Source organism: Leuciscus leuciscus (genome assembly GCF_965113295.1).
Source record: "Leuciscus leuciscus genome assembly, chromosome: 12".
Lineage (NCBI taxonomy): Eukaryota > Metazoa > Chordata > Actinopteri > Cypriniformes > Leuciscidae > Leuciscus > Leuciscus leuciscus.
In genome coordinates, this window is record NC_138736.1 from 30,415,677 (window position 1) to 30,428,778 (window position 13,102).

At 38.0% G+C, this 13,102-nt stretch overlaps 1 protein-coding gene across 2 annotated transcripts; it reads right to left on the bottom strand.

Annotated features, from left to right (window-relative positions):
• Positions 1–67: 67 nt before the first annotated feature.
• Positions 68–12,827, bottom strand: setdb1a (SET domain bifurcated histone lysine methyltransferase 1a). Of its 2 annotated transcripts, none has more exons than XM_082185260.1 (21): positions 12,572–12,827; positions 11,927–12,124; positions 11,636–11,853; positions 11,493–11,518; positions 9,763–11,329; positions 9,252–9,398; positions 8,913–9,117; positions 8,724–8,797; positions 8,422–8,612; positions 8,012–8,171; positions 7,011–7,311; positions 6,698–6,932; positions 5,707–6,071; positions 5,510–5,626; positions 3,842–4,011; positions 3,535–3,762; positions 3,389–3,436; positions 2,405–2,500; positions 2,110–2,312; positions 1,907–1,995; positions 68–408 (listed from the first exon to the last, which is right to left on the bottom strand). In XM_082185260.1, the coding sequence occupies exons 2-21, from the start codon at positions 12,115–12,117 to the stop codon at positions 291–293; spliced, it is 4,749 nt and encodes a 1,582-aa protein (XP_082041386.1). In that variant the 5' UTR covers positions 12,118–12,124; positions 12,572–12,827; the 3' UTR covers positions 68–290. The 2 variants fall into 2 exon arrangements, with proteins under 2 accessions (XP_082041386.1, XP_082041385.1); XM_082185259.1 differs by having other exon boundaries at positions 7,011–7,314.
• Positions 12,828–13,102: the final 275 nt, after the last annotated feature.

The window sequence follows — 13,102 nt, forward strand, 5'->3', positions numbered from 1 at the left end:
ATTTTCCAATGCACACTTGCATATTTGACTGAAAAAACAACATACAAGACAAATCTTACAATTAAAGTAGTTTTTGATACTTGCAAATTTTATTTACACACAAATACATAACTATTCACATTTTTTGTAGAGGTTAAAAAGAATAAAAACATTGTATTACACTTTTCATATTCAGTGGGTCACATTTATGGAATGTTCTTCCAGGACAGTGACACGCCTACGTTTCAGACATGTTGATGAAAGTCAACAACACAATGACAGATTTAGTGTTTTATGATAAAAGTGGCAGATCAGAGCAGTCTCCCAGTGCAGCGCAGTGAGCCACAGCAGCAGAGCAGAACCTTCCCCTCCACACTGCCGACCTCATAGTTATAATCCCACGTCAACTCCGTACCTGCCTTGATGCGCCTGGTAAACACAGAAGACAGGAAAAACCGCATACAAACACATTAAGATTCTGTCTACAAGGCAATTCAAATATGGCTAAAGGACTGTTCACACAGAATGCTCAAGTCTTGCGCCTTTTGCAGTCTCGCACAGAATTCCACTCCACTGTGCTACGTTTCCATTGTTTTTTTATGTAAACATTATGCAACGTATCTTGAGACCTTGCGTTTTTTTAAGTTCCACTTCCATGCGTCTTGTGTTTTTAACTGCAAAAATACACTGTATGAATGGCCCCTGACAGAGTCCTTCACGGGTCCTGTTTTGGTAAACTCGAAGTACTTATCAGATGAGCCGACCCATTATCCGACAGCAGCACTAATTTAATTCTGTACCCGGCCCATATTAAATAAAGACTGCGACCCGAACCTGCATTAAATCTAATCACACAAAAATTATTTATTTTCTCATGTAACAAGCAATTATGTGAGTGTGTGTGAATATGTGTGTGGACCAAAATTATGCATTCTGAGTTGATGCATTTATGAAAAAAGACACAGCCCAACATGATAATTAAAAGAAAAAAAAGTTAAAAATGTGCATCCATCATGTACACAAAACAAAACGTATGCCTGCAGCATGTGAACAATCTGCCCACATAGGCTATTTTCAATAAATGTGCATAAATCACACCATAGGCAATACAGACGCTTAGAGGTCTCCATAAATTAAAAGAACATATAGCCAAATATGAGCTATTACTGTCATTTATTATCGGAATATTTTAGAGGATTCACTCTGCATTTAAATGCGGTTGTTTCTCCTGAAATTCTGAAACTGAAAGATAAAGCTTGTTTTCAAATTGCGAATAGATTTTATACAGAAAGCAACCAGAGATGACAGGAACTCTTAATGACTGAAGCTGTCAATCACGCGAACGCTGTACTCAACGCTGCTAATCGCATTTTAATTAGAGACCTTTGATGTTCTTCAGACTACAGAGCGTGAAAACAAATAAGCACGGGACCGTTTTGAAAGCAGCTGCCTATTAGAGGGTACCGTATGGAGTCGAAACAGTTTTGGCTATTGGACCCGCAGTCCGCCCGTTCTGTGTGAACCAGCCCTGAGGGACCATTCCACTGCACTGCTTTTCCATGCAAGCATACACTAGACGGATGTGTTTGACTGTTGCCGCTCAAGTTAAAAGAAGCACACCTATTTTTCATTCCACTGACCTGCGTCTCACATTTTTAACTGCAAAAATGCATCCGTCTAGCGTTACACAGAAAAGCAATGATATCAAAATAAATGTTTTGAAATTGAAAATTTGTGCAGTTGAACAGAAAAAACACACTCTGTGTGAATGGCCCCTAAGAATTTAGTTAATTTATGATCCTGAATTAGGAAACACTGAAATCCATAGTCAGAGTTCCCAATCAAAACGTGGGTAAACATCACTCATTTTGAAGTATATCAACACAATTCAATAGATAATCAAGCTGTTATGAATCAAGGAACTGACTTGCTGGCAAAGAACGCCACCCATGGGAACCGGAGGTCGTGAGTGTCCACAAAGACGTTCTGGACAAACAAATTTGGACTGCAGCTATGCTGTTGAGAGAGGCAGGATTAACGGTAAAACAAAAATCCAAAAGTGCATCATTTTTACAAATTCGTATTATTGTTGGCACATTTACAATCACAAAAGGCTTAGGTTTAGCTTACATTGATGTAGCGGCCGAGGTTGCCCTCTTGTCTCGCGTCAATAATGTAACAGGTCTCCTCGCCATTGAACAGTCTGCGGGTGTTGTTGGCAGACAGAGCTGTCCTCGTTTTCTCATTTTGTGTGTCAGTGGTTTCTAATGGTTTTACTCTTCTCTGGCAGGACTTTATGGCAAAGCAACGCTTTGGACCTGAGGTCTCTTGACCTAGAAACACAAATGATAGACTCAGCAAATTCAATGAAATGCTAAAATCATAAAATTATGAAAAATTATTCTTCAAGAGAATAAAAACTGACCGTCCTCTCTTATTTGTTTGGTCACTTTCTTCTGAACATCTTTAGATGCTTCATGTGGCTTATGGGATAGTATTGTCGCGCCTAAGGACTCACAGACTGAACAGGTAAAGAAGACAGGCCAAGAAAAACATCAGGCAAGTTTCTACATAATAGAGCAACATGAATGATGCAAAAAAAAGTTGCTAGATTTCAACCTATACACCTTATTGTTCATGGCTGCATCCCAATTTGTAAATTTCCAAAACTGGATTTAGGATTAGTCTGTTTTATATCAAAGATAAAGCTAAAGCAACTACACGAGCATTTAAATGTTGTCGAACATAAAGTAATAATAAAATTATAGGGGAAAATCCAAGGGAATTCATGAACTTATAAAATGTACAACTTGAATGCAACTTGAATTGGAGAAAAAGGTTTTTGTCGAATTCATAAATGAAAAATTACATGTAAGTTTTAAGGTCATGTCAACAACACTCACATCAAACAGTTTGAAACAACGGGCCAGTCTTAACACTTTATGACAAAGATTTTATGAGGTACATCTATAGTATGCCCTAAACTTTCATACTCTCTCATTAGTTACTAATATTTACTTTCCCCATCACCAGAAAATTATACAAAATGGGATGATTAAAGTCACAATTTACTCTCCATCTAACTAGGATTATTATTATTAACTAAACCAATATATTGAAATAAAGCTGAAATAAAAAAAATATTAGATGAAAAATTTTACCTAAATGAAAATTAGAAAAAATAAGATAACTAACTAAAATAAGTTCAAGCACTAAAACGAATAACTGGAAATAAATACAACTAAAAAGTAACTAAAATACTTAAATTATAAATCAAACCTAAATCGTAAAAAAAAATAGCAAAACATTTAAATGAAAACTGAACCTATAAAAAAATAAAGGCTAATTTAAAATATTAATAAAAACAATAACGGTATATAAATAACACTCACATCACACTGCATCTTACCTTCCATTTCCTCTTCTTCTGTGACCAGCTCCATAGGTTCTTCTCTTTCTATGAAAAAGGAGAAAAAAAAAAATCAAGTTACACACACAAGTAAAACGACACACATTTGCTTGGTTATATGGTGAAAATGTACACACTCAACACACCTTCGCCACTGCTAGAGTCTTCTTGGTAGAGAGTTTTTTTCCGCAACGGCCCTGTTTTCATGGTTAAGGTCCTCTTGTTGCTTTCAACCTCTGTGTCTGAGCAGAACGCCTCGCTCTCATAACCCTCTTTCAGTTTCTCCACCCCCTCAATGAAGTCAAGGTTGGCCAAATAGTCATTGCCGGACACAGTGTCATCTTCATTCACTTTGTCTTCGTTCACTATTTTACCTATGAGGTGATAGAAGGAGGTGGTAAGGAATAATGTTTGGGTCTAAAAGGTTTTCGGTTCAAATGCATGATTGCTTACCAGTGAAAACGCAGACGAATGTGCCCTTGGCCACATCATCTCTGCAGCGGATGCCCCATCCCTTGTGCTGTGTCATGAAGAGCTCCAGCCGCAGCTGCAGACCGTGCTGAACCAGCCTGTTGCTGCACATTCTCGGGTCACAGCGGCACAGGGGGTTACACTCGTACACCCTACAGAGATGGAAAGAGAGTGAGAGAGGAGCGAGGGTGTTTGAAAACATAAGTGTAATGTCATATTCAGTGTTGGATTGTCATGCATTACATAATAAACAGGAGTTACGTAATCAGACAACTTTTTCAAGTAATGAGTAAAGTAGCCCATTACCTTTTACTTTTTCAAATAAGCAATGTAAGTTACGTTGTTTTCCCATGTATTGACTGACACCTCTGTTCCCATGTTAAGAGAAATTGGGAATAAATGCAATGCAAATTGTGTGCTGTATGAACATGATGGTTATTGTAGTTCTAGACTAAATGTGAGCAGGCATTTACTCGTACAAAAACAGATTCAGTATTCCTCAAAATGAATGAAAACAGTGAAATGCAAACTCAGAATATTACGCAAACCTACAATAATTAAATGTTAACACTAATATATTTAGTGTCTATCCAATGTGACCTTTGATGATCCAATTAAACCATACTATTAAGAAAAAAAAAAGACTTTAGATAAACATCACATTTGTTTAATTTCTTTGTTTTTATTGCTAAAATAAGAGTGTTGAACTTACTTCTACTGCGACCTATTCTTCTGCAATCCAGCAGAAGGCTTATTCATTTCACTTTTGGTGTGAAAGATTAGAAATTTTGTTTATTTATTATTAAAAATCAAACAGGCAAGTCTAGCCCAGATGAGAAAAAGTAACACAAAAATAACATAACTTTCCATTAAAAGTAACTACGTAACGTATTGAATTTCTTTTTTTTTTTAGGGAGTAACGCAATATTGTAATGCATTACTTTTAAAAGTAACTTTACCCAACATTGGTCATTTTTGAGGTGAGAAAATGATACGCTACCATTCAAAAGCTGAGGTAGGATTTTATTTTTTTTATTCAGCAAAAATGCATTAATTTGATCAAAAGTGTCAGTAAAATATTTATAATATAACAAAAGATTTCCATTTCAAATAAATGCTGTTTTTGTGTGTTTTTTTCTATTTATCAAAGAATCCTGGAAAAAAAATCCATAAAAATATTAGGCAGCACAACTTTTCAACATAATACTTCTTGAGCAGCAAATCAGCATATTCAAATGATTTTTTTTTAGAAGGATAATGTGACACTGAAGACTGGAGAAATTATGCTGAAAATTCAGCTTTGCCATCACAGGAAAAAGTACACTGCATTTTATAATATATTATTAAAATAGAAGACCGTTACTTTAAATTGTAATAATATTGCACAATAGTACTGTTTTGCTGAATTTTTGATCAAATAAATGCAATCTGGGTGAGCCTAGGAAGCTTCATTCAAAAACATTTACACAAAATCTTACTGACCACAAACTTTTGAATGACAGTGTATCTAGTTATGCACTGATCTGGAGCAGATCATGATTATGTTTTTTTTCAATAAAATTAACACTGTAACTATGATGCAATACATCTGATTTTGGTGAGGCAATTCCGTTGTAATCAAACAAGAATCAGTCAGAGGTTGTTTCTTACCCTGTTGGCAAGCTTGTTGGCAACCTCTTATGTGTGTATCCAGCACTAACATCTACTGGACCGCCATTGCATAAGGACGTGGCCCCAATGGTCAGCTGGTGACATGCGCATTTTGACCTGTCACACATAGAAATAAAAATGTGTTTAATAATGATATCCATAATTTAAAATTCAAACCTATTTATTTAGTCAAGTACCTGTCCCGACAGCCATCTGTGCAGTCACAGCCGATCAAGAAGTCCAAGCTTGTATTGACGGAAACACCTGGAGCTGGAATTCTGTCTTTTGTGTAAGTGACATTAGGAGCAAGAGTATTGTCCACTTCATTAATACAGGGCACCGGCAACACCTCCCTACCCACTGAGATGTCCGGCAGGTAGAGGCGAGGCTGGCCGGTTGATGTGGAAGGGGGTCGGGCGCGATTCACAAGCACAAATGGGTCCATACAGAACATTTCCAGGAAGACGAAGTCACAACGTGTTTCAATCAAGTATTCTTGCACTTCCTGCATGTCACACAGGCTCCGCCCACAAGGAGAACGATAGAAAATGTGGAAAAACACCTAAAGAGAGCGAAGAGCAGACATTACGATAATAAAATTAATGTGCAGCTGCCATACAGAGAAACACTTTTCAAAAGTTTGGGGTCAGTATGATTTTTAAAGGAGTGAATACTTTTTTTTTCTTTTTTTTACAAGGATGAAGTTAAATTGATCAAAAGTGACAGTAAAGACATTTTTTGTTACAAAACATTTCTATTTCAAATAAACGCTGCTCTTTTGAACTTTCTATTCATCAAAGAATCCTGGAAAAATTATCATGGTTTTCACAAAATATTAAGCAGCACAACAATTCAACATTGATAATTATCAAAAATATTTCTTGAGCAGAAAGTCAGCAAAGTAGAATGATTTCTGAAGGATCATGTGACGCTGAAGACTGGAGTAATGATACTGAAAATTCTTTTCTAGTTCTAATGATGCTGAAAATATTTGACGATAGAAAACATTTATTTTGAATTGTAATAATATTTCACAATATTCCTATATTTTTTTATTTAAAAGAAATGCAGCCTTGCTCAGCATAAGACACTTCTTTCAAAAGCATTAAAAAAATCTTACCGACCCAAACTTTTGAATGGTAGCGTACATTCAATGTAGCTGAATCAACTTCCTCAAACACCACCCACCTTTCCATCGATGCGCCTCCGAGCAGTCATTCGCCGAAACTTAAAAAGCAATGGGATGAGGAGCGGATTTTGACCACGATGCATGTCGACCTGAGATGGCCTTACCCCATCCAGACATGCTGGACAACAGCGATGATACAAGTATATGGACTTGTACTGGTCTTGCTCTGAAACATGCTCCTCTTCCTCAGAAACATACTCTTCTTCCTCATCAGGGGCGTGTCGTTTTGCACTTCTGGAATATAGTGTGAGGTGGTTGGTGGTTAGTATTCCATACCATCCCATATTTAACTAGTACAAGCCCATTACTCACCTTAAATGTGAGGTACTGATTGCCATAGCAGATTTTGCTGTTCGCATACTACCCTTCGACACACCGACAGCTGGTAAGATGGGCAAGAGCCTAGATAACTTCTGGATGACGACCTTCGGCTGGAAAGCTGGCGACATGACATTTTGAGGGGAGATAGATGGTGTTTTGGTCACTGTGGTGTCAGTTTGTCGGGTCACGCGTGCAGGAATGTCAGTTGCTGAGTTAACAGTCGTTGAAGTAACTGTCGGTGAGGCCACTTTTGTCGAGGAGGAAGTTTTGTTGTGCTGAGGCACGGCATTTCCTGCTAAACAAGAAACAGAATTGTAGATAAATACTAAAACAATAAATACTAATACAATAAAATAATACACAATAAAAATGTATAAAGTAAACCAATTTCACAAAAGAATACAACTATAAAGAATCAGAACAATATGTAGATATCTTTTCTGGGCTGGCATGTTAAAATGTATGTGTAAACAAATGTTTGAAAATAAAATATTAAGTCTAAGTATTTATGTATTTGATGTCATTTGATTAACACCACATTGAATACAAAAATCTGAATGGCTGTTTGAAAATAGTTCAAACGTTCTGAGACAAATGAGTGTCAGAAACAGAAAGTTGAGCAGCGCTGCTTTGTGTACAGGGGTAACCACTGTTTTTCCTCTTCTCCATAAGCTTCACCTACAGACAGACAGTGGATCTGTATTTTCAGTCAGCCTGTCTGTCGTTCTTGTTCAGACCAAAGCATAAACCGGACTGTGTATTTATACCCCATACTGTATTGTAAAATTGAACGGGTTGTTGGGAAAGAAAATTGAATTCAGATTATAATAAATGCAGAGTTAGTCACTGCTTTTTGAAGTGCTCAAGATAACACTACCATGCACGATAATTATTGCAATATACTATATTACAGGATACGGACACAGGTCTAGTTGTAAATGTTCATACAAGAGACAGGAAAAGTGAATGAATACCAAACACAAAAAAACTACCGGTTTGATCAGGTTGTTGAGTTTTCTGTTGTTCTGGTGATTCTTCTGTTCTCTCTGGAGCGGCTTGTTCTGGTTTGTCTTTACCAAGACGTTTCTTGATATTTACAATGTGTTCCAACTTGTCTGAGCCTTTATAAATCCACTCTTTTTGCTTGTCGTTCTGCAAAAATAACAACAACGACACATTTATCAGCATCAAAATACAGCATTCAAGATCAGAATGTCCTTAAATCTGTCAGTGGGGCTTGTCAAGTGAGTTTAGAATATGAAATATGCTGTGACATTCTCAGGAAGTATCCACTGACTTTCATGTACCTTTGTATAAAGGCACTAAATTATAAGATTCAATTGAAAGGTTAGAATCAGGCTCACAGAATAAAACTAGCAGACCACAATGGACTCAGTTTCACCTTGTAGCAGACCTGGATCAGGCTGCCATCCAACTGAAGCACTGTGCAGGTCTCAAACTCGCCATTTCGCACCGCCTTGGTGTCTTGCCCTATGCGAAGCACCACAGCAATGGGGTTGGGAAAGACACGCATATATTCCTTCACTAGCGCCCGACATGTCTCATCCTCTATGTCCCTCCACACCTTTTTCACTGCAAAGAAACACAAACGATTAAAAAAAAAAATCACTTTTAGAAGTCAAGCGTTTTCAAGGGATTTATTCAAACTAAGACTGAAATGGAGTGTGAAAGAGAATCTCTTACTTTGTTTGCAGACAACATGAAAGTCTGGCAGTGCCAGATACGCTGCCAGGCCATCATCATAAAACACCAAGAACCTGACAGAAACATTTAGTAAAACTTTAGAGATATATCTCTAAAGAAAATTTTCGCATCCAGTATTTGTTTGAGAAACAAACACGATCTACATTTACACTGCAGTCATAAATTCACCTCATGCGATTCTTGCGCTCAGGAAGCTCAACCAGCACGCCAGCATTAAACAAGATCTTTCCTTTATCATTTTTGTAGCTTGCCACAACACGACAGCCAACATACAAATCCTTCAGCACTGGACGCGTTGCAGGGGCCACATGATGAGCAGACAGCAGAATCTGTTTACCATGCTTAAACTCCACATTATATTTGAGGCACTTCTCTAAAATAAAATATAAAAAAAAAGAAAAAAAAAGATGAGACAGGTCAGAGAATGTCATTTATAACAAATGAACCACAATGAAGAAGAAAAAATGCTTGTTTTTTTTGGAAAGATACAGAATAGATCATTCTTACCTGTTGTTTGGACTTCTCGTACTGTTCCTTGACACCACAAGTCAGGTTTCCTTTTCCCCAAAACTTCCGAGTTGACCTTGAGTTTTATCTCTGGAGTTGTATGTGCGTTAGAAATCACAGAGAAATCTTTAGATGACGGCTTGGAACCTAAGAAGAACAGTGACAGAAGAAAAATACTGTTACTGACTGGATGGATGGATGGATGGGAGCGGTAACGAAAACCATATCATTTTATACACACTTATTTTTTACTGGACATTCAACCCCACAATGTTCTTAACATTTTAACCATGTTATAATGTAATTTTTTTTTCATCTTTGCTGAATAAATAAAATAAAACTCACTGACCCCAACTAAAATTATTTTTAACTAAAATGGATGATAGAAATCAAAATGTAAGAGTATTCATAACAGACTAGGTACATCTGTAACACAATATGCAATTCTTAAGTTAATATACCAAGGTATAAACTGTAAAAAAAAGAAGAAGAATAAAAGAAAAAGGCGTACTTTTTGCAGCCTTGGAAGGTTCCACAGAAACATCATTGCGGGAGGTATTAGTGTTATTGGTCGATGGCTTGGGGGGGGATGGCTTGGGGGGGGGTGGCCTGGGGGGGGATGGCCTGGGGGGGGATTCAGGGGGATCATCACTGGGTATAGGACTAGCAGGCGGCAGGTAATCTGGGTCCTCTGTGTCAGACGGTTCCTCAAAACTATCTGCAGGTGATGATGGTGCACTTGTTTCGTTTTGCAGGCTGGAAGTGCTGGCGAGGGACGTAGAGTTTTTTGACCTCAGATTGGCTGATGGACTTGTCGTGGGCACAGAAAGTTTGGCAAATTTGCTCCTTGTTGTTGGCTTTTCCATCTTGTCTGTGGATTCCGAATCACAACTGGCAATATTCTCAGGTTCTTCTGAATTCCTCGGCAACGATGGCACTTCAGGAGAAATCTCTGTGGTCGACTCAGGCTCAGTCTGGTTTATTTCAAAGGAAGCTGTATCATCAATGGGAGTAGTTTCAGGTTCTTCAGAATTGCAAGGCAACGGTGACACTTCAGCAGAAGTCGCTGAGGTCGACTCAGGCTCAGTCTGTTTTTCTTCAATTAATGCTGTATCATCACTGTCAAAAGTGTCCATTTGTTCTGTACTGCTTACAGGCGAAGCCACTTCTAAAGGGGCCACTGGTGTCACTTGAGGAGTAAACTCATTTGATGCTATGGATGCTGAATTATGACCGGCACTAGCTTTCAATTGTTTTGAATCACCTGAAAGTGAAGGGATTTCAGGAGAAGTCATTGCTGATAATTTAAGTTCAGTTTTAAATGTTCCACTGCGATCTGAATTGAAACACTCGGACTGTTCTGAATCGCTTTCAAGCAAATGTTTTTCAGGAGTTAATGCTGTCAGCTGAGGTTCAGTCTTAATTTCTGCAATGGATTTCGAATTATCACTGGAATGCATTTTGAATCGTTTTGAATCGCTAGGAGGCGAAGACATTTCTGACTGTACTACTGTCAACTGAGGCTCAGATTTTATTTTTACAATGGATCCAGAATTAGCACTGATAACAGTTTCTGGTTGTTTGCTTGGAATCAAAGACATTTCTGAAGGAGTCACTGGTGTCAATTGAGGTTCTGTCTTGATTAATTGTATGGACATATAGTTTTGACTAGGAGCGGTTTCGTGTTGTTTTGAAATGTTCATTTCACAAGCTGTTGTTGCTGTCATTTCACAAGCTGTTGTTGCTGTCATTTCAGGTTCAGTCTTAATTGGTCTAGAATCTGAATTATGCCCGGCAATTGATCTGATTTGTTCTGATTTGCTGAGAAGTGAGGACATTTCAGGTACTTTCAAAAGAGATTCGGTCTTAACTATTGCAATCGAGTTGTCCGTTCTTTCCAGTTTTGGTGTGACAGATTCAGAACGCCTGTTCTCGGGGGTCGAGGTTGATGAGGGTCTTTTGGTGATGTCGGATGATGATGATGGTGGTGCAGTGCTTGCGGAGGTTTTGTTCACCATCTGGACTAAGTCCTGAACAAGTTTGGATGACTTCTGAATGGCCATAGTCACCTTTTCAAGCTGAAAGAAAGAAAAGTAATTCATAAAATGGAATAATCATTGAAAAATTAATAAAAACAATGAAAAGAGCAAAATTAACAGAAAAAAAGACAATGAAAAATGATAAGCGCAAAATAATATCAGCATGTCTAACACCATTTTTTTTTTAAGTTAACATCCTCACCATTGGTTCCAAGGTTTCTTTGGTGGCTGCAAAAGAATAACCAAAGTCATGAGCCCAAAATGGTATTAGATTTTTAATTACAATGCCATAATTTAAAAATATTATTATTTCAAGCACTTTCCATTACAATATTTGTCTCTTACCTCCCAGATCAATGACAACAAGATCATCATCATCATCTCCATTACAGACACTAATTTCCTGTCTATCCTCCTCATCATCATCTGTGATGTGAATGACGTCCTGTGGTCCTCCTCCTCCTCCTCCTCCTCCTCCTTCCTCTTCCGAGTCCTCGTCCTGGTACTCCAATCCCAGCATTCCATAAAGACCCTTCATCACCGACTCGCACTCAAGGACGGATCTGATATAAACACAGTCAAAGGGTCACCCAGACTTTAAGATATTGGCATTAGTCACTGAAAAACACAACTTACTCGGAGGCATTGCTGTACAGAAGGCGGGTGTAGGTTGAGTCTCTCTCCTTCAGCTTCACCCACTCCTCCACCTGTGTAAGCTGTTCACGTCTCTGCATCAGATGAGGGTTTCGGTCCACCTCTTCCTGGATCCAGCGCTGCAGGTCGTCCTTTGTCATCCTCAGGAGGTTCTCATCTCTTCCGCTATTCATGGCTTTGCTGTTGGAGCAATATAATGAAAAAAGACAAACATTTTGTACTATTTTTATACACTGTTTAACGTATGATATTAGTGCTGCATGTTGTATTGTGATTTTGATAAACTTGGCAATAAAGCTCTATTCTCCTCTTTGTTGTTGAAGTATTTTGTACAATATGTGTGCATAATAAATGGCTTCCAGGAGTCATCAGAAAATATTGTAAAGGCATATAACAAGAATCATAAGATGCAAATGTCCAGCACTCTTTTTTGACAGTTTAAACAGCATGATTGACAGATCAAGAACTACAAAGAGGATATATAACACAAACTTCAATAGCGTCTTGAATCCTTTTCACATTCAGCAAATGTAAGGTCTAATAAAATCAAATGTTGCTACTCTGCTATGGCAATATGGCAATTACATAAAGCAAGGTAATTTCATAAGGTGAAATAACGTTACATACTGTCTAGTTATCCCAACTTGCTGCTGCGGTATTTTGGAATCCTGTGGACACTTGTTTATATGGCGTAAACTATTCCGCTTGTAGTTAATGCACAAAGTCTGCCACTGCTGCAAGGACGAGTCTTTATGGATATCCTACAGCCTCCGAAATTACATTAAACACTAAAAAGTGCACAATAAAAGAACTAAAAACACATGGAAAGTAACAATATCACGTTACCCAGTCTGTCGTGTGCCTGTATGGTAGCGGATGTAGAATCTACAAGAGACATTCTGATTGGACCAGTGCACATTGACGCGGGAGGATTAGTCACGCCCATAAACCTTCAATCACTTCAAACACAATGAAGACCAAAATATATTTAACGGAGGTAGCTGGACGTAATTTGTTGAGTGTGGTTGGTCTAAATGATCATTATTGTTGTTGTTTAAAGCTGCGTCGTGTGCTTTCTATCAAATGGCTTTTATTGATTATCATATGTTCGTCAAGTTCACTCATGGGCGCCGCATTGTCACGTGCCATCTCAGCGAT